General features: G+C 40.3%; 1 protein-coding gene across 1 annotated transcript in view; it reads right to left on the bottom strand.

Annotated features, from left to right (window-relative positions):
* Positions 1-275: 275 nt before the first annotated feature.
* Positions 276-26,258, bottom strand: part of CERS3 (ceramide synthase 3) — a 31,054-nt gene continuing 5,071 nt past the window's right edge. Inside the window, exons 4-10 of the mRNA XM_009702243.1 lie at positions 23,140-23,197; positions 22,110-22,160; positions 20,787-20,879; positions 20,381-20,509; positions 18,559-18,665; positions 16,986-17,142; positions 276-626 (exon numbers count right to left, since the gene is read on the bottom strand). Coding sequence (XP_009700545.1) covers positions 495-626; positions 16,986-17,142; positions 18,559-18,665; positions 20,381-20,509; positions 20,787-20,879; positions 22,110-22,160; positions 23,140-23,197 — 727 coding nt within the window. The 3' untranslated portion in view covers positions 276-494. The remainder of the gene's footprint in view (positions 627-16,985; positions 17,143-18,558; positions 18,666-20,380; positions 20,510-20,786; positions 20,880-22,109; positions 22,161-23,139; positions 23,198-26,258) is intronic.

Here is a 26,258-nt window from a genome sequence, read left to right on the forward strand (position 1 = left end):
CTAAGTCACAAAGAATGGCTGTTTTGATGAGGGTTTAAACTGAAAAGACTAAAATACTAGTCACTGCACACCACTGTCAGATTTTTCCCACATTGATAATTTTGGTTCCTAATGGAGTTCACACTACCTACCTACCACAAAAAAATCTGTCAATTAAACCACTTGGTAAAATATATCAAACTGAAAAACAATGTTAGAATTGATGGGACTCTAAATGATCTGATGCTCTTGAGCTTTGACCTTGTTAAGCACTGTCAGCCAGTGTGTCCAAATGTCTTTCCAAACACGTAGCAACGACTGAGGAAGCAGGTCATTAACTTATTTTGTCACGTTATGCAATTTTTCCCACCCCTCTAGACTGGGCTTTTTTCCAGGTCCGGTAGCCAACAATAAATCAATCACAGTCTCTCAGAAGCCTTTTAACTTAAATTCTATCCTGTAGGTTGAGTTAAAACCAGAGCAGAAATCACTGCAGGAGGTGAGGCAGGAGGGAGCTAGTGGCGACTGCTGTTTAGGAGATGTTTGCTTGAGCCACAGCCATTCTTGTTGGCATTCTGTGTGGACTCCTCTTCATTATCTGTAACAGAATCTTCCTCTTCTTCATCGCTCCGGTCATCTTTCAAGTTCTAGGGAGAAGAAAGCACCGTGAGCATATTCTATACCGGCAGTATTTACTGTCAGGTAAGTTACAGGACTGCTGTTATCAGTGCAGAACTTTCAAAAAGGCCTACGGGTGCCAGACAAGCATTTTATTTTTAAAATGAACTGGCTATCTAATCCTTTGCAATGACTTTGAAAAAATATCCTATTAATTTCATTAGTTAGGTGCCCCCATTTGCAATTGCAAAATGAAAAGATGGTGCATAAAATGTGAGACATTCTCCCTTCTTGGAAATTCCCCATCATCCTCTGAAGACAAAACTCCTGTGTCCTCCATTTGCCTCAGTAACAAAAATGTGCTAAAGGGAACAAATGAAAGAGGAGCTTTAAATACACCAGACAATATCAAAACTGCCCCCCAGAAACAGCCTCTCCTGCCAAAATGTAGGCTGACATCCAGGGACAGACCAGTTAACACCACTTTAATCTTGCAGAACCTAATGTTCTTTAGGCAAAATTTCTTCTATGACCTTGGCCCAGTTGTTTGACCTCTTCTTGCTTGTTTCTGCTTTCCCTTGTAAAGCGTTACTAGTAATCCCTGGGTGCTGCAGGATTAATTAACAGTGGTGAAGTGCAGGAAAGATGAAAAGAATATTGGCTAAAAGCTAAATATGTTGAATACACTTGCCCAAACATAGGAGTTGAGAGGCTGCCTGCTTCTGACGGGTGTAAGCTAAACAGTGACCAGTTGTGCCAGAATCTCCTGGTATTAACTTTGCTTAAAGAGACTTACTGACCCTAAAATATTCTTCCCTGCTTAATGGTGTATACATCACATCAACATTTGCAAAGGGGAGGCCACATCTATACAGCTACCATATACACCTTAGGTACATCACCCTGCAAAGGGAATTGCCAGGGAGGAGAGGATGGCTGCTCCATTAGCGGAAATGAAAGGGGGTCAGCAAGACAGTCTGCCCTTACGAAAATCCCTTCCCAGCTCTACAGGAACGGCTTCTAACATGTGACAATCACGCTGCATCCCCAGACAGTCAAAGATGGCACTTGCTAACGAATGTTTCTGCCACACAGAAAAAAGACATTGTGTCTACCCAGTATTTCACAGCAAAGCTTAGGGAAATGTAAGACAATTCTGTGCTATTTGCCACAGCACATAAAATATACCATTAGTCTCTTATTTCTCAACTCCTGTCATAACCCAAGACCCTACAATGTGTTCAGAAGTTTGGTTCAAACAATCAAGGCTTTGGCATTAAAACCAAACACCTCTATTTCCCTTTCAGTACAACAAGCTTGCAAGAGCAGTACCTGCCTCCCTGGAAGGACTTTCCATACCAACCAATGACCTGCTCAGCAGACTCAGGGTGGGATGCTGTAGTTAAAGACGCTGTAAATCAAGTAAACACTTCCTTCTGCCTAAGCGGTGACTGAGAACAGAAATGAGATCAAAGTAGGCACCTAAGAAACTTTTGCCACCTCCAGCAGTTTCCTGCATATTAGCAGCCACCACTGCGGTTGTCTCTTCCAGTTACTTTGAAGGTGTCTGGCAGACCTGATACCACCCAATACCCTCTCATTCTTGTGTTGGAAGAGGTGGACAGTAGTCATTCCCGCTCCAGCAACCCATGATTTAATAGACCACCTCTCACTGAGGATCAAAACCTGGGCCCTCACACTGTGGCTGACAATTTACCCATTAGCACCAGGGTATTTAGTTTGTTAATGGGAACTCCCCAAATTTAACAGCCAGGTGGTGTCAATGTTCAAGTACCGAGGAGCACAGGTGGCACGGTGTCTTTTTGTAACAGAAGGGTGTTTGGCCTGCAGGACGGTCTGCTGAGGGAGACCTGAGGCTTCTCTTCGTAACGGAGTACGTTGCCTCCAGAGCTGTGTGCTGGAGCTGGCAGGCATGTTAGCCCTTGTGCAGACAATCTGCTGCCTGTACAGCCACACCGGGGACCGCTCCATCGTGGATAAATTTGTTCTCATTGTCATCTGGCTGGACCTCAACTAAACAGGCAGAGACTGCACGTTCTTCCTGCTCCTGGAGTGATGTGCCAAGGTCAGAGATGAGACACAGAAAGGAGAAACCAGGGTTGTTCCTGCCCATCCTGTATCTGCTCTCAGAATGAACTAACAATTTCACTTTCTTAGCCTGTTGGTCTGAGGTCTTTCTTAAGCACCAAGTTCATACAGAGAAAATAAATGTCAGCTCAGTAATAACTCATCCAATTGCAATCTCATATCCCTTCATATATTACACCTCTAGTAAAATGTATAGGACTAGAAAGAAAATTAAAGCCTAAACTCTGTCTCATCAGAAACTATAAACTTCCTGGAGATTTTCCTTTGCCTTCTCCCTAACAACATACAAAGGGTATCAAAACAAACAAATCTTACTGTAAATACTGTAAAATAAACTTGGCATGCCATCAGTTAGAGAAAAGGAGAGACAGTCTTTCCCACACAAACAATTTATGAGGTTCTGCCTCTTTCAGATCACCTCCCTCGCTCCTACTAGTTTTGCGATTTGTATTTGTAGTAAAAGACAAACATTGAGGGTGTGGGGGGAGGCTTGTTACTTTTTTTTGCCACCAGAAATATTTCAGAAAAGGCATGCAAACTAAACCTCAGTACAGTGTCTGATGCAGAATGTGCTAGACTCCCTCCTGGAAGTACTCTCCTCTTCCTGAGCAGCCTCTGGCTGAGGCTGCAAATGCAGGGAGGAGTGCTTTTGTGCTCCTTGTGAATAGACTCGAGACTGGTGAGCATATATTTAATTTTGCGTACCTCATTGTGGTCCACAGAAGTTGCTGGTACTCAAGCATATGCTTAAAAATAGCTGGCAATTTGCTTCGCTTTGAATGACAGCTGATATGTGACATCAATTCCTGGTTCCCATAGGAATGAGCTGGCATTTCCAGCACAGAACTGCAAACTCGGATAGGATTTGCTTCCCAGTTTTAATGCTGTCAAGCTGGGTGCTCTGATTAAAGGCACTATATGTAGTAATTAAAACACATGTAATTGTTTTTCCAGCACACTGGAAATCCCTGCATTTGAGATAATATCTTACATATTTCAAAGCAGCAGGAAAAAAAAATTTCTTTGTATTCTATTGCAAATCTGCTTAATTCTAGGAAAGAGTACTACTTCTGAAATCCCGATATTAATTAAGAAAAATGCTGCTAAATCAAATCTAATTTTTTATTATATTTTTAATCATGAACCTGCTTCTTGACCAAGTGCCTCTACAAATTCTTGCTTTAGAAGAGTCTGGCCATTTTTGTCTAGCTTGTTTAAGTGACAGAACAGAACTTTAAATAGCAATAGCTTCATCCGTAACTAGAAAACCAAATTGATCTGTCTTTGCAAACTGTTTAACAGGCCATTATAAATATATTAAGATAGCATAAGTGAAGTTTGTGCCTCTTAACTTTGACCTAAGAATAACAAAAAAATGTAACATTTCTAGGATTTTCCCTGCTTTAATACCAAGATGTTTTCTCTGAGCCGCTCACATCATCTATTACAGTTGTGTTTTCCAACTCAAAGACTCTGCTCTTACCGTCCCTGAGCAACAACAGATGAATATACTGTCAGAAACACAAGAGCTGGCAAACTGTAAGTACCACAACCAAGGACATCATTAATGCTCAGTGCTTTGGTCTAATGGCATCAACTGCATTTATTATACTTCAGATGGTTTAGGGTAACAGACAAAATGGATGTGTATATTTTATGTTCTGGATGACTAACCAATTTAATCTTTCTAAATGGATGAATGGTTTCAAGGTTTATGAGAAGCAACACTAATGCTATAAAGTCTGCAAGAGAGCCATTTGTAGTGAAGCCAAAGCCGCAAACTTTTATAATCTTTTTTCCTTTTGTTTAACCCTTCCACCTGCTGCTCAGTCTGCCTCTTTTAGTTAAATGAACCGTATTTGTTAAGGTAGTTTTCGCTTCTTGCATTTCACCGTTGTTAGAACATGTATCATTCAAGTCATTAGCACCACATCTTATTACGTGAACAGTAAAGGACCTTCCAAGACACTTCAGCAAGGAGAAAGACTTCTTGAAATTAAGAGATGAGCACACTTCATTAGCCACTTCCAGCTTCTTGTAAGCAGAAAAACATTGGTCACGTCTCCATCTCTCACTCTGGAGAAGAAAAGACTGAGAGGGGATCTTATCACTGCTTATAAAGACCTTAAGGGTGGGTGTCAGGGGGATGGGGCCAGACTCTTTTCAGTGGTGCCCACAACAGGATAAGGAGCAATGGGCACAAACTGAAACTCAGGAAGTTCCATCTGAATATGAGGAAAAGTGTCTTTACTTTGAGGGTGGCAGAGCCCTGGCACAGGCTGCCCAGCGAGGCTGTGGAGTCTCCTTCTCTGGAGATATTCAAAACCCTCCTGGACGTGATCCTGTGCAACTTGCTGTAGGTGACTCTGCTTTGACAGGGGGGGTGGATGGGATGATCTCCAGAGGGCCCTGCCAACCCTGACCATTCTGTGATTCCATATAAACTACCAGAGAATTTACTCCTAATTGTGCAAGTTTGTCTCTCAATAAAGGCCTCAGAAATTACTTCCCTCAACAAGCCTTTGCTGCTGCGTTCTCTCTGCTACCGCTGATGAGAGCATCAGGAGAAGGACACGGCTGTGCTGGAAGACAGATGGAAGTGTGGGTTTCCTCCTCCTAGGTGCTGCTGGTACCATCTGAAGCTCACTGGTGGAGAAGTGGGACTGGGCCAACACCACCTTTCTCTTCTGTTCCCCTTTATTGGGCACAGGGCATCTTTGTCCATGCGTGCGTTGAGGTCGCAATGAAGCCATGGCTTCCTATCTGCTATGCAGTATTTGAAGCGGAAAGTGTAAGAGCAGAGGGAAAGACAGTGCCAAGCAGTATAAAAAAAGAGGCAAAAATATATTGCAGCAACGTAGCTTGATCCTATAAACAGTAAGGAAGCCTTAGCAACATGCCTTCTGCTTTCCCAGAAGGGGAAGGGCACTTGCTAGCAAACGCATCGTCAGGTCAACGTGGCGTACTGCGGGTTGTCAAGTTGAGGTCTCAAAATGTAAGCTGTTACTATGATGACATGCTCCGAAACAGAAACAGCCACTGTGGCAGCACGGAGAAAAAGAAAAAGAATCTGGCTGAGAGAGATCTGAGCAGAAGATGTTTCTGCAGTGAAGTTCAGACGCTACAACATTTTTTTCATGAATCAGCTTCCAATCCAGCTTCTCCCTGGTTTTCCCTGACAAAGGCACATACTTTTTAGGAGGCATGCAATAACTTCAGTTGGCATTATGAAGGCAATAGTGTAGGGTCTGGTTCACAAATTCATGGTGTGAGTTTGGGAGTACAGTGGTGGGGGCATGTTCGTTCGTTTGCTTTTTCCGCTAACCAGCAGGCTTGCTGAGCATTACCACAGGCAAAAGTAGGCAAGACCAGTCCCTACCAGTTCAAACTCTTTATCACTGGTGTAACTGTGTCCGTGGGTGGGGTGGGAGAGGTACCACGCCTAACTCATCTGGTGGGATTAACAGTGACTCAAGGTTTCTCAGCAGCATAAAGAGATTTCAGTTTTGCCCCTGCCTGGACAAGACTAAGACCAATTAATCTTTTAGGATAAGCATAATTTACGTCCACTGGATTTTTTTCTACCAGGTACAGATATATAAAAGCAATTCACAGATGATTCTGGAATTTTAATTATGTGTTCTCTAATTTGGTGAAATTTAGATTTTTGGATTTTCAAATATTTATTCTTATCCTTCAGTTGGAATTTCCAGACTCTTAAATGTATCTTATATTAAAATCAGAATGTCCTAAATCTTATACCTTAATTCTACCTTAAGAATATTTTCATTTAAATATCTACAAACATATTGACTAGATTTTGATTTTTCAATGTAAAGACAATAAATTCCACAGCACCTCTTTTTATGGAAACAGCTTGCAGTAAAAAGATGAAAGCTATTAGTCAGGTCAGCAACCACTGACTCAAATAAAAGAGATAATAAACAAGAGAGATAATAAAAAGTCAGTCCAAATAGAGAGAAGGGGGTACTTTTCTAACAAATATTACTATAAAGTTGATGAATCTCTGACTTCAACATGTTTAATTCAACATCAATAATTCAACTCAGCTGACATATGACTTAATAGATCTTTACTTTCCTGTGGAGACTAAGCAATACACATTTGGATTCAAGCAAACTGTTCTGTATTTCCAGCCTGGAAGATTTTATTGGAAAATATATTTCCCTTTTCAGCTTATACACACTAGGCAACATAAATAATGTTGATCTTCCATGGAAGATGCGCTGTTGGACTCTGCTTTCTGCAGTTTTTAAATGAAGATGCAGACTTTCTAGATTAATTGTGTTGGACATCTTGTGGCCAAAACTACTCTTATTTAATCTCTCTCTCTCTTCTCCCCATTCCACAAGCTTTCCACTGGGAGGTTTCAGAGGGAGCTCAAAGAAGACATGTGAAAAACAAATTAAAAGAAAGGTTACACTAATTCCACAAATATTGAAAAGAATAGTCTCATAAAACTAGATGTTACTATTAGAACATGTCCCCGATTTAGATTGAAGGAGTAAATTTAACCTCAAAAAATATCACTTGGGTTGTCACTCAGCATAACACACCTGTAACTGGAGCTATAATACCCTGACTGTTCAGAAGAAATAAATCGTTATTTACAGTTAATCAGGTACTCTGTGGTTTCAATAAAGTCTGCTAGCTGTGTTATTGAACTCTACTAACTAAACCTTGCACTCAAGTGACGATAATGTCAAAAGCCCAGGAGGTACTGAGTGAGTCATAATGTCCCACTGCTTTTTGAATTATTCCAATTTTAAATCCACAGTTGGCAAAGAAACAAAGAACAATATAATAGGCATTTGATGCTGTTCTCTATAGTGAACTTTTTTTTACCCTAGGACAGAACTTGCATTAAGCCAAGGAGTTCAGTGGTATGAACTTTTATCAGAACATGCATTTTTATTCCTTATAAATGCTTTTTTGGCTACAAAAAACCTGATCAGACACTCACACTTTTCTCAGTGAGGTATGATACTGCACTTAAAATGAATGTTTTGAAACAGCATAGCTGCTAAAGAATATTCCTACAGAAGCCTTATAGCACTATTAAACTAACCTGAAACCGCAACGTATACAACCGTGTAAAGATAGGCACTTCTATCTAATGTGTCCATTAAGGTGTTCACTTCTCTGTTTTCATTGTTAGGAAGCATTTCATTCCTTTTGTGATGTAACTAAAGGTTATCTCAGTACTTAAACATTAGCAATCTAATTTTAAGTCACATACCTAACAAGCAATGTCTTTTCATTTGACATTCATATCACAATACCTAAAATAATTTCAATAGAGTGTTTCTAAACACCCTGATTATCGAGGCTGGATATAGAATACTTTAGGTAGTACCTAATGAACTAATTAGAAGTCCCTGAGACTTGTGTGCTTAAGTCACTTGGTGGAAGTTTTACTTCACAGAAGTTCAGCATTCTGGAAGTCGGGCATCTACTCAGAGATTGTTACCTAGGACTGCTCTATAACCAATGGAAAGCAAAACGGGTCTCCCCAGAGGGTGACCTGTCCCACCACTGCTGGGGTGACAACACTGGACACAGAGAAGTGCTCACTGGAGACACCACTCTTCCTCCTCTGATTACAGAAGGGTCCTTGAACTTGAGCTAGCCACAACTCAATTTATGCAAGGCAAATCCTACCCTCACATGCTTCACACCCATCACTGCCTGATTAGACTGATCCGGTTGGTTTGTTTACTTTCTAATGATGTGAACTCTGTAGTGTGCTGTGCCTGGTCAAAAGTTATTAGAATTGCGTTACGGAGGAGAGACTGCTCCTTTTCAGATTTCTTCCCTTCTTCATGCGTTAATAAGGATTATGGAGCACTCTTAGGTCCTCCTAGGAGAACATATTTTCTTTAAATACAATATAAGACAATTTCCTTTCTCAATTGATATTAATCTATCATTAACTAGCTTTATTTCAAGCTTTTTTTTTTTTTAATCTATTCAGCAGATTGCAGTACTGGGAACCCCTCTGAAAGTATGAGAATTACTCACCTCATAAGAAAGTCACAACTCAAACCTCTGCAGCATAAATTAAAAATAGTAAATGAAGGCATCAACAGTTCTGTAGAAGGCCTAGGGTTTGCTCTGTGAATTGATTTTTGGCAACTGAAAAAAATACATATGCACACTATTTTTTTATATGTAGTTTTTATGTAGGTGCATATATATAAAACTAGCAGCAAATGGAACATTTCATAAATATCTCGCTACAAAATTAAAAGATATGAGCAGTTAACAAGGGAAGCCAGAAAAACTGTCAGCAAATGCCCTTCTGTGAGCAGCAAGGTAAATCAATTAATTTTAAAGCAAAAACTTTACCAACATTTGTCTTTTATCTGAATTAGGAACTTTCACATAAAAAGAGTCATTTAGATCAGGGATTTACTGAAAGTAGAGTTGCCTTGTGCCAGACATAAATGCAGAGAGAGGGACGGGGGTGCTTGTTTGGCCAGATCCATTGCTGGTGAAAACTAACACAATCCTGTTGACTTCGAGTCAAGCCGTGCTCATTTATACCAGCTGAGAACCTGGCCCTGTATCAACACTGCAGACTTGTGCTGAACTGGCCAGGGCAGGAAGCTTTGCTTTCAGAATTACATATAGTTTGGATTTTCTATTCTTAGAGGCAGTGGTCATCTGCAGCTCCTACTGAAATCAAACTCAGCGACTTTGGACACAGTAGACTTTTATGGCAGCACATAAGAGACCTGCACAGCCCCATTTATGGCACAGCCAACGTACAAGAGGCAAAGGGAGCATCCACACACTCAATCTGTTGGACTATGGCCAGAGGACTGAGTCTGCTCTTGCATAGTCTTGTGTGTGCATAACAGGGCTGTGGAAGGGTACTTTGCCCCAATGCTCCCACCCCAGCGTACCCTCACAGGCCCATCTACTCCAATCAAATGCTCAGAAATTACTTTCTTCAGTTTCTCATTAGTGCATTCCTCCATAATGGTCACAACAGTCCTTAACTTAAGTTTTCTAAACTTCACCTGATTTTTATATAATATTCAAGTGAAAGGCATTGTGGAATTACAGACATTCTAAACAGAGTTTATTAAAAAAATAAATAAATCAAAATTCCAGCAAAGAACATTGCTGCTATTTTAAAATCTGAGAATATTTTAGCGTATAACATACCTGCCTGGAAGTCATTGATCAGCTGCTGACCCCTTTCATAACCAGGAGTAAAACGTGAAGATTTAAATACCAATCTGCCTTTTAACTCACAGTGCCAGGAAAATGAACTGGTTGAGACAAAGGAGACCAGACAGTGCTCTTGGATTGGCACGTAACATTTGTGCAGTAGAGAAGAACTCGTGGCTTTTCCTCTTTCACAGTCTCTGCTGGGCTACACACTTTGACAAGATACCTTACTGAGGTCAGCCTTGACTTCAAATCCCCAGTAAGGGTAGGACTCCAGAGCTCCCCAGCATGCACACAGCAGCTTTTCTCCTTTTTGCCTATCATTGTAAATACCAACCAGCAAACCTTTTACTCTTCTATGCTTTCTTCTGCCTGCCTCTCCTTCCTCAGACAAATTTGGCAGCATAAAGTGAGACACGCAGCCAGGCTCTGGGCTTAACTAGATTGCTGTAGCAGAATGGGAAACATGCAGATGAAAGAAAGTCATAACAGGAAGTAATTTCCCTTTACTAGGGCATGAGCCTTCAACGCTGCTGACCTGGCTGGCTAGCTCCCATCTCCAGGCTATTAAAAAAGCTTGTGTCCCAAAGGCAATAATTTGAATCAACTGGGAAGGTTCCCAGATAGACTGGTTCTCATCTCCAAGAGGGAAAACTTTCATTTGTTCTATTTTGTTCCCCTAAGAAGCTATCCTCATGAGAAAATCTGCTATAAATATTTATTTGTTGAGAACCAACAAATTCAACTTCTCCTTAACCCATTTTCCTTTAAAATGGGGAAAAGGCAATCCCTGCTAGCCGAGTTTGATCTGTCTTGTGTTTGTGCTGAACCTTCACTCAGAGAACTGAAACTCCAAAGCGGGACATCAGTGTGTTCTGGCCCTTCCCAGTCTAGAAAGTAACCACAAAATCTCCAGTGAAATCTTTTCCACAACTTCCTAGTCAGAGTCATGAAACTGTAACTAACTAGATTATCATTATCCTCTAATAATATATATTACTGCTTTTAAAACTACTACTTGGAATTAAGGCGAGCACACCTCTTGGTCTGTTTTATCAGCATCCTGATAGCCATTGACACATAGAATGACGTTTTTCTGAAACGAATGACTTCTCACCAAATGTGTTAATTCTCATTAAATTTCATTTTCTGATTATAAACGCCCTGAAAATAGAATTTTTTTACTGCTTCAGAAAGAAGGAAAAAAAAATCAGCTGAAAGTCTGACTTTTTAGGAGTCCAGTAAACTGCTGTGCATGCCAAAACAGAATATACATTTCATTTCATGCTTCATTTTCACATCCCAGTAATTGCACGGTGTATGGAAGCGCAGCACTTGTGCACGATCAGGGTCGTGTGATGACCTTTCACAGCTGAAGTTAAAAGTCAGAGTTTATTAGCTGGGAGCAATCAGGCTCAGCTCACCTATGGTGTGCCTCATGCACACCGAACAGCACACAGCTCAAGCACACGAACACTGGATCCAATTCTCTTTGCCACAAAAGAGATTTAAAATGTAATCTCTTTAGAGGCCATTCTACTTTCATAGTACATAGAGCTTTTTTCCTCTCTGTAGTTTTAAAAAGAAGATTTCTGTTTAGGATTAAATATCTCAAGTTATTGCACAGTTCAGTGAGAAAGTCAGTGCTGCCTCAGCTGTCAGGCCAGTTAAGTGTTCACAGTCACAGCACCCCTGGGTGAACGGAGCCTGAAGAGTGACTCTCCTTTAATAAAGGTAAACCAGGAGATTTTAACCACTGTGGATCCATGGTCTAATTCTAAAGGATATAGATCTGATTCTAAAGGCAACTAAGGGAAGCAAAGCAAGTGCTCCAGGCTTAAATCTGTCATACAGAAGTCTGTACTTCCATGGGGAAATGTTTAAGGACTTGCAAACAAAAAAAACCCCACAAACGCGTGGCTTTAAACAATGTGCTGTGGGCCTTTGTTTCATGAACAAGAAAATTCTCACCCAAGTTCAGCACTGAAATTCCATACTCCCAGGACCCATGTGGTTACAAAATAAATAAAAGATTCAAATGAATTATTAAAAAATAAAAGTTTGTTTGATGCAAACAGATCAAGCACAAAAAAGTAAGAGGAAAAATAATAAAAGAATCCCAGGGAAGGAAAGTTCTGCAGAAGCTGTGGGAGTCTGAATAGCCTCAGGCTAAATTCAGCTAAAGGCATCTGTCAGGAGCAGGTAGTACTGCCTCTGGGGACTGTATGACTTAATTTAAAAACTTACACAAAGGGCTATAGCAAGTCTCTAAAGAGATAAATTAGCAACAAGAAAGATAGAAAGTAACATAGGCCAGCACCTCTGCAGGTGTAAAGCATCATTATTCTTCAATATCAGCAGTAAGGGCATGTTTTATAAGAGCGTATTATGTCTGTGTTCCAGAGGACTTTCAGGCCTTGCCTACACATTAATATTAAAACACATCAAGTATTCTAGTCCACTGGCACACCTTTAGGGATACAGTTTTAGTAGTTTATCTTCTTTTGATACAGAAAAGGGAGTAACTGATTTAAGGAGCCTTTATATGGCTAACCACTTTTCATGGCAAGGGACTCTACTGGCATTCCAGTAGCAGTATATAAGAAAGAATGAAGGAAAGAAAGTTAACTCGAACTGGCAGAGATTTCTCAGTATGAGCGCAATCCTCAGGCTGAACAAAATGCTAAAGTAGAAGGGAAGAGCAGAAGTATCATAACAAGTATTTCATGGCTCTCATTTCAACCCCCAAAATAGTATTTTCTTACCATTTGCAGCTACCCCTACTCTATCTTTGAACGCTAAACTCTCACTGTTCCCTTGGGAGTTCGGACCAAATACGGAATGAACAAACCATGGTCCCGGGTATGTCCAACCAAAAATCTTTAAAAAGCCTGCTTACTGAGTACAAAATACCAAAGGAATCTGCAGATACATAGGTGGCACCAGCTCCTTTTTTTTTGAAGAGTGACAAGTCCAAAAGCCTGCTCTACAGCTTTGCAGGGTCTTTTCTGCTTCCAGAAGAAGAAAGAAGCACAGTGAATCAAAGAAAACTGCAGCTGATGACTAATGGTCACTATTACTTAGGAGCAAGAAGCTCATTGCCTCATTTGAAGGCAGTTTGACAGTGACAAAACAATTAAAAGAGAAAGAAAACATATTTCTGGTCACATTACAGTCTGTTAAAAACCTGCCATTACCTTCTGCCATTGATGGACTTTGCATCAGCTCTGAAGTATCTGAGTCATGTGGACATCATGCCCATTTCCTACAACTTACACATATTTTTCAAGATTTAATGCACTGTAGTCTCAAAACCTTAACTCTGTGTGTAATGGTTTTAACATATATTTTACATCTTAATTTGCCATAATAATGTGGCTTTAAGCTGCTGTCATTCGCTCCCTTTTTCTGACCTTGGAAATAAAATGTTTAATCTCCACGGGATTTTCCTGGCGAGATTATTTTAAATCAATGCATATGTACATACTTCTCTATATGTTTTTTCAATTTTCCTAAAATATTCTCATATGTGCAGACATGATGACTAGACATGTTTCAGTGGTGCTTGAAACTTGATACAAGTGGGTAATTTAACCATGTAGTTGAACAATATTACAGAAACACACGGAGTTTCCTAGCAACAAAAGGCCTTGGACATCAAGATGGCAGCCAGCAGCTAACATTGCAATTGCCTGACTTAACTTGAAAAGAAATTACACTGAAGAATGTCCTTCTTCCTCTCGCAGCAGAACTGATCGAAGATACATGGCTGTAAGTCCGACCTTCAAGGGCTTTTCTTGCATGCGTATGCCTTACTCATATACAGGGTCACAAAATGTCATATGAGAAAGGACATTTGAGTTCTTTTTTTGAGTATTTTTATGTTTTCCAGAAGTAAGAACAACCTTTGATTTGACAAAACGTAATACTCCTGCCTCCTCAAGTTTACCCCCATAGAAAATAAAAAGCTTCTTAATGCAAAGTAGCTGAGTACAGCTTAGCTTGTCGATGCAGAATTCCCCCTTCTTAGGGCATTTCTGGAGGACTGGGCCAGGGGAAAGGTGGCACAAGCCCCCTGAGCCTGGAGACCAGTGCTGCTCTGTGCTACTCGCCCTGGTGCCAGAGACTCCCAAGCCTCAGAAAACAGGACACAGAGGGACAGAGCAAGATCATCTCCTCCCTTCTTTCCGTCTTCCTCATTTTTATTCATCTCTGGCTGCAGTATTTGGGAGGAGGGAAATTGCAAGATTTTTAGTCCAAGTTCTTTTTTGCTGAAGCAAGTCAGTCAGCTGAGCAGCGATCCCAGAGGACTGAGGATAACTGTCCCCTTTATTAGTGCAGAGGGGAGGTGACACCTGAGATTCAGAGCTTCTGACCAGCCAGTCTCCGACAAAAGCCATCTCTCCCTGAGGGGGGAAGGGTAAAGCATGGAAGAAGCTACCAACTCATGAAGCTGCAGTACTTGATGTCATTTCTGTATTAATTCCTGCCTTTAACAAAGGCTCCTGCCACAGTCTGGAGATGAGAGCACTGAATTTAGACCCACAGCTCTAAGCAAGATGTGACACAGCTCTGTGTGACCCTTTGAATAACAGCAAAAGGGACTTGGTGGGTACATGATATCCTGGAGACTTGGGCCCTCCTGTCTACATTCCCCACCGAGTCTCACCTTTCATGTCTGACCCAGACAAGTCCTTTAACCTGTCCTTCGACAAGGGACAACAGCACTTCTCACCGAGAATAAATAATTCAAGCCCATTGACTTTCAGACGGTGTGACCACATGGTCCAGAAGGATACATCAGGGGCGACACCTGCCCTGGATGGATGCTAGGAGCTGTTAACTGCTGCACTATAGTGGTTTTCACTGGTGACCCCAACAACCCAATCAGGGTGGCTCAAGGCACAGAAGGCACTGAAAAAAATTCCTTACACCCTTGCTATGCTCAGAGCTTCCTTCAGTTAAACAACAACATCAGTCCCTATTCCCAGTTACATCATGACTTCATTTTTCCAGCTGAAGTAGCTAACTGTTGCTTCAAGAAAAATGTCAAAAATTGCCTGTCTTCTGAATGAGAACTTGGGCAGAGAAACAAAACCCTTCTAATACAAGGATGATGATTTACTGGTATTTCACTAAAATAGCAACAGCTATTTGTGTGGAGTATGTCTATAACAAATATGTCGGTATAAAAATGCTGCCTTGCAAACACCATTCTTTTCAATGTTGCCTTTACAGCTTTGGAGGCACTGGCTGCTTTCACAGCCTCACAGCCAAGTTTGCCACCGCTATGGAAAACAGGCTGCACATGTAAGCCAGTTGAAGTCATACAGACTGAAAAGGGCTAGGGCTGCTGCTGCTACCACTGTAAAAATGTTATTTGGAAACTGTCTTCTCAGAGAGCTGTATAAGGAATCAAAAATCCATGGCAGGGATGCAGGCTTGATGCTTTCCCATTTTTTAGCAGTGACTAATACAAAAAAGCTCTTATCTCAAAATAAAACATTTCTGCCCCTTACAAAGGCATCTAAGCAGGCAGGGCAGAATGGCCTTATATAGCTGGCCCAGTAAGGTCCTCTTCACCACTGTATCTGAAGACTTTCTTGCATTGTGCTCTCATCACCCCAACGAATGCGGACAGAGAACTATGCCAAAGCCTTTCTCTTCCTCAGCTGCAAGGCAGAGGGGTGTCCCTCTTGATTTCACCAGAAGAGTTGTGCTAGAACAGCACAGAGACAAGGCCAAAATCAAAAAAGAAAATGAGGAGAAGTAAAACACTTTAACACTCAATAAGCCAGGCCAGAAATAATTTTGTAATTAATCTAACAGAGGTAGGAGACATGCAAGAAATACAAGCTTTTCAGTGTCTAAGGGAACATAAAAGCATGTTTTAGAAGCAGAACACCACAAACCATTTCTTCTACAGATTTATCCCTTCTGTACAGCTGTTCGCTCTCTAACAAGGGTTGAGTTTGTAACTGCAGCTTTCTCCTAGGGAAGACATTGGGTCTCCCTATGATATCCAGCTCTCTGTTTGCATAAGATTTGAAGGAATCCAATAATCCAATAATTATAGGATGGTTTCTGTTATCAGTCAAACAACAATTAAATATGGGTAGAAAGAAATATTTCTATTTCCTTAAGATGCTTCACAGCATTAACTGCTTCAGGTAAAAGGACAGAGTCAGCTCAATTAAGTTTTTGCATCTTGATCCTCAAAAGAAATAACGTTTCTCAACAGCACAACTTAAGTTTCACCTTAACTATTAAAATATACCTGTCAATGCTTATGCCAAATCTTAAAAGACATTCTCCAAAGTCCTTTTCTAAATGCTTTTGGCTAAATGTTTTACCTACACGGCACTACACTGCACACTTCATGACAAGACACCTTGTGAAAATGTTACTACTTCAGGCAATCAAACAAGACCTAAATGGCAGCAAAGTTTTCTTTATAGCTTTTTCCCACATGAGTTTTCTCTACAAGGTAAAAGCAGATTATGGCAGTACCAGACTCGCACTGTTTCTCTGCTCCAGTTGAATATGACAGTATTTCATTGTCATAATATAATAGCAGATCAGCTTCATATGGTTTTCTTAAATCAAAAGCAGTGTTCAAGTATAGCTCACCTCAGACAAACAAACCTGAAGAACTTTGGCTACAAGTTTTCTGCAGTATTTAGAGATCTCACCACTCATCTCTCTACTTTCGTGGAATGTTCCTACAAAGCCCAGTGAGAAAAGATTGCTTTCATTTGGAACACAGGAATTTCTGTGTTCTGCACCATCTTAGGGCTTCAGTTTTTGGGAGAGCTCATTTCTCCTTCACTATCAGAGCAAAACATCAGACACAGGCAAAAAAAAGTTCTAGCTGAAGTTTTGATAGTCTGATCTATGGCCTTGGGTGTGCTAATGAGAGGTAGAAAGCACATTTGAACATCTCTACGCTTTGTAGATCCCTATCAAAAATGCTGACATGAAAGTTCAGAAAAACAATAAGAAATTCCAAGTAATCTATTGAAGGTATTAGCATCTGTTTGGTATTTCACACGTCTTTCTGCAGAATAAAAATTGCTTACCTTTAAGAAAATGAATCTTCTCAAAATCTTGAAAATTAAGTAACCCCAATATAAATGCAAACCTTGAATGATCAATAGCTGCCCATTGAATAAAAAATAGGCTATGACAGGGGTTGTGGAGTAGTATGTAGGCTGATACAACGTGGCACGAAGAATCCTAAAAAATAAAGGTCACTGTTATGGTGCAAGATTTCTTCTCCATGCTATTTACAACTATTTCTGATTTCACATTTGAAACTAATTAATTATTTCCACAAAATATTAAAAAGCTCTGCAAAGATGACAGATTAATTAACAAGTTCTATCTTAACTAGATTATGCATCTATTGAAATACAGACTTCAGAAGATGAGAAATTTGAGTCTTGCACGAAAGTATTCTAAATAAGGCTAGAAAAAAAAATCCTATTTTTTTAAGTTTTCAGCTCTGTGTGGTCTAGATACTATGCAACTCAGAGCTTGTCTATGCCTTTTTTTTAATGCAAATTCTTTCTAATCTGAAATCCACACTCCAGAGAAAATCCTACAGGCTTTGCAACAAGGGCTTTTTGTTAACGAACATATGTTTTGTCCATCTTCAGACTTCACTGCTTCTATATTATTTGGGGCTTTTTGAGTCCCTTTAATCTCATTATGTTTTGCTTCCAAGCTCAAGAACTCAAGAACAAGAAACTCAGTGAAGCAAAATGATTGGAGATCACTTGTATAGTTAATCAAGAAATAACAATAAAGTAAAAGACATCAGCATTTCTGAAAGAAAATACTACAGGAAATTAAAACCTTGTGCTGATCAATGTTCAGAACTATTAATTTAACTAGATTGAGTCTCTAAGGATTTGTCCACATGCAGGGAGGGGCATGAAGGCACACTAGAGCAAGTCCATGAAACCGTGAATGTGAAACACATCAAATACTTTCAAAAAGCTAAACATGTTAAGCATTAAGCACACTAAGCACCCATGTGGATATTCCAAAGCAGATTAAATCATAGCACTCCAAAATCATGCAAGTATTTAGCACATTATGATTTATTTGTGTTGACTTCATAAATTAATTGGTTCACCTTAACTTTTCTGAATGCTCCCCATGTAAGTGATTGAGGTGAGGCACTACCCAAGAACCAGGTAGCAAAAAGAAGGCCCTACAAAAAATTAACGACAATCCTACAGGAATTACACTGTACTCTGACTTCGCAGCTACAGCAGGAGGGACGGAATGAAAGGGAAAATTATTTCTCCTAGTTAAGTAGCTCAATCCCCTTGAAAATACAGGAGCTCATAGCATTTAACTACAATTTACAAAAATAAATTAAATAATACATACAAGCCTTCATTTAGGTTACCATATTTTCAAGAGGCTCATTTAAAAACTATTTTTACTTAAATTCAATTTAAGAAAATGACAGTTTTTGTCAACTCTTCTCGCTGGTCTTTAGCAGCTGACAACAATGAAAGTTCTGCTTCTGCTCTTTAAAGTACAATCCATTCCTTTCCTTTTCCCATCACAATGAATACTAACCTCTCAATGGAAACAGGAATGAAATAAAAGCCTGTGACTACATTAAATACTGCTTACCAGAAGGGGAACAGGATGATTCTTGTGATGAAGAATACAATTGAAAAGATAATAAAGAGCGTATTGCATGTTTTCTTCCAGTGAGCATAATTAAACATTTTGGCTGCCTGAATTGAATAAAAAAAAAATAAAATAAAATGTATTACAACTATTCTCTGAAATAAGTTCCTTTCTGCATTTTCATAAATAAAGACTCATCTTCCACCTAAGCAGGAAGAAAATTTCCTCCCTGTTTGACATGTAAAGCAATCATTTTACTGATACCTAATAAAGCAGTACCAAAACAGATTCTTTGTTTACATTTCTCTTTCATCTTAAAGGACTCTGTCTCAAAGGCCTAAAGAACAGCTCTTCGATCAGAATATAAAAGTGCCATGAAAACACAAAGTGCTCTTGAAAACAGAGGTAATCCCTCATTCTTGTACCAGATTCAAAATGGGCTGAATCAAAGAGGAGCTGCTAGCCACATCTGCCTGCTCAGGAGCAGCGGTGACCCCTTATACACAGGCTTTCTGGTGTATGCACGTTACTGACCCTTCTCTGTGCCTAATTCAGCTTCTGTTTTCTCCTTTTTGAGAGCTGGACATCCTAGCGTTGGTCTCTATCCTGCCAATAAAGATTATAACTGCTGCTTCTCCCCTAGCTGAACTGTACAGCTCGCCATGCTTCATTTAGGAATCAGCCTGGGCACTGTTGAATGAAACAGCTGTTCTCAAGTGTAAGCAAAGCTTCAGGTGCCAAGCCTAAGTTTTAAACAGCAATTTGATGAACTTTCTTTTTTTTTGAGTGGCAGGGCTGAATTAAGTTATTCTGGTACCCAACTTCAGTTTCCATCTGAGTGCTGTCCTACCAGTTGTCAGTTCAACTCTTTGTAAGGCCACATAGTTAATTGGACCACAAAGCCGTTCAGGATTAAAAGTAACCCAGAAAAAAACACCTGTATGTATGCATTTAATCCGGACCAATCCCAACTGTATGACCCCAACAACTAGTGGTTCCAATACAACGGATAGAGTATCAGGAGCAGAAATGAACAGCGACAGACAACAGCCTACAAGGGTTGCTTACACTGCCACCAAAAGAGGTGATGAAACTATGCTCTCAATCTTAGTGCTATAATCTCAGAATAACTCTATCGAAGGAAACTGTGCATTTGTCTTCCTAGAAACCCAGCAGCAAGTCTCTGTGACCACAGTGCTGTGTGCAGAATAGGAACAGTTCTAAATCTTGGTATTTAGTCCAGAGAAGGGAATTCTCCTTCAGTCCAGGGGAAGAAACTTTTATTTCACAGTAGATACCTGTTATATCTTGTTCAGGGACAGCTTGAGCCAGAACCATATAATGTAGATGTATCTCTTGAGTCAACACAGGGGTGAATGAATGCTGACAAAATTAAGCCAGTTTGGAGAAGTAGCCAAAAGTTTGGCTGCTAAATTTGCTTGAGAATTGGTATCGTGACAAGTTGTTCACAGGCTAGCCAATTTGGTCTAATTTTAACAGTGAAACAAGAACAATCCAGGGAGGGAACTGTATTTCCAGTCCCTGCTCTGTACTGAAGAACTTCTCTTCTGCTCTTTTCTCATAATGGATTCTGTAACAGAGTATCAACTTAAATTATCTAGAAGCTCTTTTTTATCTTACAATTTATGAATCTGTGAAGCCATGTCTCTGTGGGGATAGGAAGGCATCGTGGGAAACTTGGGGTAAAAAGATTAAAACGTCACTGAACATAACCTGAGCAACAACTAGAAAACCCCAAAAAAACCTTCACCAGTCAAAAAACCCAAAACAAACAAACAAAAAAGATGGAAGGCAGAGCTACCTCGAGCCAGAAATCTGCAGTATCATGGACAAATATCACCAGTGTTCCAAGACGCACGTAATTGCCACACCAAGAGCCACTCATCAATGCAATGGCTACCAAGTGATGAACGACATGAGCCAGAAAATCCTGTGAAGGAGAGAATAAAAAACGGTAGAACCAAGCAAGTACAGCCCTTGAGGGACTCCGTGTGTATGAAGTGACAAGCAAGACTTGTCAGACACAGAGAGATGCCCTGGCAGCCCGGAGAGCACGGATGTGTGCAGGTGTGCCAGGGACAGACGGATGCTGCCATCATGTGGCTGCACCAAATCCAGGATCAGGACAGTGCTTTTCCTTAAAAAACACTTTTTCCAACTCCTCACAGAAACGGAGGTTCTAGTTACAACCAAATATGACCACTTGCCTTCCTTTTGTTGTCAATCCCAAGCGTAAATAAGAGAGACCAGTAAAAACTGATCTCAGCCATGTAGTACCAATACTGGGATGGCAGCAGAGTCTGTAATGAAGAAAATCGCAGTTAACTCTGAGAACAGCAGAAAGGGAATGCCAAGTGAAATTACTTATTTTTTCCTTTCCTCACATCTTTTTCCTCTCTGCTGAATCTTCCTTAAAAAAATTAAACCAAACTAAATCCCTGTTCTGGGCTTCATTAAGAAAGATGTTCTGGGAGCCAAATATTTCAACCTTTATTCAGACCAAACTCTCAGTTCCTTCAGTTCCTCCCCCACCTCTGAATTTTAGCATGCTTTTTTTCTATGTTTTTGTCAGAGAACTGCACGCAGAGCGCTTCTGCATTTAATTACAAACAACTGCAAATAAATGAAGCCCTCCATTTTGGTGAACAATTAACATACTAAACATTCACACATCCCGTGACTAAAATGTCAGCTATTTACACTGAAATCCTATGCATCTGCTTAGGGCTAGATGCTGAGCTTTCCTGCTCCCTTGGTCCAATACATTTCCCAAATGGCAGGAAGTAGGCTTGGTTATCAGGTCCCACAAGTAAGAGAAGCTGGGCAAACTCAGCTGGGAGGCAAGATTCTTTTTATCCTTGGCCTCTGTCTAGAACGGGAATAAGGTGGCAGTGTGGTATTCCACAGATTTATAAACACAGGAGTGGGGGGCACATAAGAACCTCTGACAGGTGGGCAAGAAGGCAGTTTGCTTGGAGTCATCTGTTATGTGACCCTTCGTAAAGTTTTTTAGGAAGAAATGAGAGCCTCATGACCCTTGGGAACAAGCAGAGTATTGAGCAGAGATCCCCAGAGCAGGGACTCTCTCTCACATTATGCCAAGCCAAATCATTGCAGCACTCCCTCCACCTGCACTACTGAGCAATAAGGCCCAGCAGGCACACAGCTCGGCATAACCCTCTGCGTAATGCTATTCTGCAATGCCCTGAAGCATCAGCAGGCCTGGTGGAAGCTTAGGGGTTCTGCACTGAAACCCGTAACACAGACAGCAGCTACTGTGCTCAACTGGTAACCTGGGGTGGGTGGAAATAATAGTGGTTTGGCTGGAGGGCTGAGTTGCAGTGCAGGCAGATCATGGAGAAGTCCTGCAACAGCCAGCAGGAGGTACCAAAGAAAGGCAAAAGGCTTCGGTGCCGCACCTCTCTAGGTGGTGCTTGTTGGGAGGGAGAAGCGCTTCTGTGGATTACCCCTTCCAATGGGGAAATACCTGGAATGCCTCCAGGCCAATGGCCCAATGCCAAAAAGCTCACCTGAAATGGATAGCCGACCCACGTCTGCCATATGTCATAAAACCAAGGTTTCTGGGAAAGACAGATGATTCAGAGACTGATCAGCTGAGCAACAATAAGTAGTCTTAACTCAAAATCTTCAATACTTAAAATTTCTCTAAATGAAGCAGGGTAAGAAGCTTGACAACTGTTCTCCACAAATTTTTAAAGCGATCTTATATCTCTGATTTATTATATTGGTCCCAGCTTGAGCAGGTTAAGAAGCTATAGTCTTGACAACTGTTCTCCACCAATTTTTAAAGCAATCTTAGATCTCTGATTTATTATATTGGTCCCAGCTTTTTGGCTTCTTTTCAGGACACCTGAAACGTTCCAGTTCGTCATTTCATCATCCAAAGCAGTGGGTGTGTGTTCTGTTACTGCAATTACTCAAGATATGTTGCCACAGTGATTAGATTTTGCCGTGTTTACCAGTCACACACACCACTGGTTCATGATGATAAACAGTGTTTGGGGAGAAGAGCCAGATGAACATAGACACACTGAGAACTGTTCTGCTGCTCAGGAGAAGCATTAATGACACCCCAGGCAGTGCTCACATAGTTACAAGCAGCATTCTCTCTGTTATTCCCAACTTCTGACTCAGCAGCAACACCTCAATAAATAGCCATGAAATACACCATTGTTGTGACTCCCAAAAGTGCTGCCAAAAAAGGTTTATGGCCTCCTTTGAGAGAAACGTGGCCATGTGATGCATTTCTAAGTGTTAACAAGGCATGTTGTAAAACCATCTGTGTGACTTCTTAAAACTTGCCTTAAAAATACTGATTACTCATAAATTACTTTGTCATAAAAGTTCAAAAGATAATTTAAAAATTAAGTAAAACCTCAGTGCATATTGCAGCCTGTTATCTAGATTACATACATCAAAGATCTGAACCCAAAGAGACTGAAAACAGTGAGTCTTTCAATGGGCTTCATGAAGATCTAGAAATCGGTCCTTATTTTGTTAAAAATATAAGAATATCAATCCTTCAAAAAATTAACTTACATCGTACAGAAATATAAATCCAGCAATGGATGATGTAAGATAGAATGAAAATCGCCAGCTGCAAAATTAAAATGAAAAGAACAAAGCATTATATTTTTTATAGATATTGTCCTGAGCCAGAATTACCGCAAATCATTGTATATCACAGACAATCTTCACATAAACGTGCCCTCAGACTCCACATTAAGAGTTGTCATGCATTAACTACATCTGAATTATTAATATTTAAATACTTAAGCTTTAACTAATTGCTAAAGTAGTAAATTATTTTACATTATCACAATACAGATATCTTGATTGTGATTACAGCAGTTATTTTCTGCCAGGCATGAGCTGATCATGAGAACGGTCACAGCAAATGTAATGAATTTCCTAAAAATTAATGTTTGATAACATCAACCTTTCCTGCCATATCAATCCCTCTAGAATGTTCACACTGGACTAAGAACATCCCACAGTTCCCTGACTCCAGAAAGTCTTTCAGCCACGTGGCACATACTTTCCAGTCTGATCAAACTCTGCGAACACTGTGAGCATCAACAGGGACTTGTTTCAATTGCTGGGTTAATTTCTTTTGATCTCTCTTAACACTGCTTGTTTAAAACAGGTGAGCCCTATGAACAAGTGTTTATGTCTTACTACAGAGGTCTGAATTAACTATAAACCTCAATCTTTGACTAGGTTTGCCAGCATTTAGTCTGATTTAAGCTTTTTTGTGGCTTAAATGGATATCTGTCAAGGCAGATAAAACTTTCAGGTTTTCAACGCCAATCTGGTAAATCAGCAAATGAAAAAAAGTTCTTGTGTATCTTCACGAACTATGTTGTTGCTTATATACATCAGAGCAGGATGTTGTGATTTGGAGCCAGCAATCAGCATCGTAATGACTCTGGAGCCTGCGTGGGAGGTATTGCCCCCGGGACTGGGTGCGGTTGGAGACTCAGTCGGAGCGTTCCCACTCCCACCTCTACAGGTGATGGAAAACTGCTTCCTTTCCATTCTTCCCCTTGGCAAGAACAAGCCTGACCTTTCCCAGTGCAGCTCTTCAAGATCAGTAGGAAAACACTGCGGGACTTCACAGGCTAAGAAAGGTAGTGATCACAGGGACAGCAGGCACACGGCCCCAAACCCAGCGAGAACACTTTATAGAACAAGAGGTATCCTGGAGGAGAGCAGCAAACAGCCTCCCAGAAAAACTAAATTAGCTAAAAAGGAGGAGAGCATGCCTCAAGAAGAACACTGTACTAATGGATTGAGAGATGTATAAAAATGAGATTGTGGTCTTTGGCAAACATTAATGAAGGGCCATATGAGAGAAGATGATGAGAACCTGTCTGGTAAAAGCATTCCTTCTTTCTGAGGCCTACATTACCTGGAAGCCGATAATCCAGGTGAAAGAATGAGATGTTCAAAGACTGAGCCAGCATTTTACAAGAAAAACAAACAAAAGATGAGGACATGGAATGGTGGAGGCTAGGTAAGATAATGCGTTTCACGCCTGTGGAAGTAGTCAAGAAAACAATTATAAAATTGCCACTTGACACACTGGTAATAAACAATCACTTTACTTTTCAACTTTAAAGCATCTTTCCTCAGGTGGTATGAAAATAATACTTCAGAACACCCACTGCGCAGACAGAAAAATTCAAAGTTACATGGTGGCAATTAGGAGAGCAAATGGAAGGGGTGAGTGGAACCCAGAAGTAATACCTGGCTTAGAGTTAACCAAGAGATGCTAGGAAAAACGCTCAGACTTTACAGAGGGGCTGATTCTGCCCTCATGCCTCCTGTTTCAAGCAAGGGAGGTGTGAGTAGTCCTGGGGATACAGTGGGACTGATTCTGTGTTGATTGTAAAGTGTAAGCAGTTTTCTGAATCAGATCCAAAGCACAGAGCACCTAACAAGACTGTGCCATTAGTCCCCAGCCCTACAAATATATATTGAATGCACTTGGCAAACACTGCTTCAGACGAACTCATTATACGTGCAAGACTGCCAGCGCACTACCTCATTTTGCATGTAGCCAAGTTTCTTTATGAATTTGGTGAACAAAACCTAAAGTAAAACTCATTTAAATTCACCAAATTTTACCCAAGTGCCTTTTAAGCTCTGAACCTGGCCACCAGGGAGAGCACTGAACAACAGCTATGCAAAAGGATTTTCTGATTTAACTTCAGGAACCTTTTCACTTGAACTGAGTCTAACAAAAAAGAATTTAGTAGGTGAAGTTAAAGTCTTTTAAGGCCGGGAAGGTTTCATGCAGAGAGCTTTCCAAACCCCAGTGTTGCTTAACTGGGAGCACTAATAGCTTAAGTATGGTTTAGATCTAGCTCATCAGATTTTCCTTGTGATTCAGAAAAATGATCCTGGAGATTGCAGGCTTTCAAAAATTTCGTAACACTGACTATTAGTGTGGAATAACTCTGTTCCTCATTTGTTGCCTTGAGAATTATATCCAATTAAATTCACTGACAAAGAGCAAAGCAAGGTTCACAAAATTGCACAAGAGAAACCTGTTTGCTTCATTCTCATTCAAGCTGCCAAACAAGTTTTAATTTCAGTCTTTGGCTGTGTACTACTAGAGATACGCATCCACAGCAGGCAGGTCTTATCAATAGCAGGAAATCTTATTGTCACTTGTAAGAGAAAGTTAACTGATCCAAAAACCAACAACAGAAATAAAGCACAGATGTCAGTTTGCTAGGACAGTTTACTCAGCTCAGTTAGGCTTCAGAGAGACACATCTATGTCTATCAATTGGATTTATGCCCAACAGAGGACATCATCAAATCATTATCATATTGATTCACTCTGAAAATAATCTTGATAAATTACTCAACTTTGAGCTTTGTAGCTGTACTTTTAACCCTCATTCCTTAAGCTAGTCTACGCTAAAAGAGGTTAAATATTATAATCATGTGAATTTTTGCCAGTGTAGTTATTCAAATTACAATTATCCAAAATCCAAATATGCAGGACATTAGGAAAGTGTTTTACACTGGTATAGTTAATTTCGGTATCCCAGAGGGATGAGCTATGTACCCATTTGGGGATTTGCAATTTGTATGAGATTTTGGATAATGCTGGAATAGTTAAATAGTATTATGTTTAGGTACGGG

Source organism: Cariama cristata, unplaced genomic scaffold, assembly GCF_000690535.1.
Source record: "Cariama cristata isolate BGI_N322 unplaced genomic scaffold, ASM69053v1 scaffold16870, whole genome shotgun sequence".
Classification (NCBI taxonomy): Eukaryota; Metazoa; Chordata; class Aves; order Cariamiformes; family Cariamidae; genus Cariama; species Cariama cristata.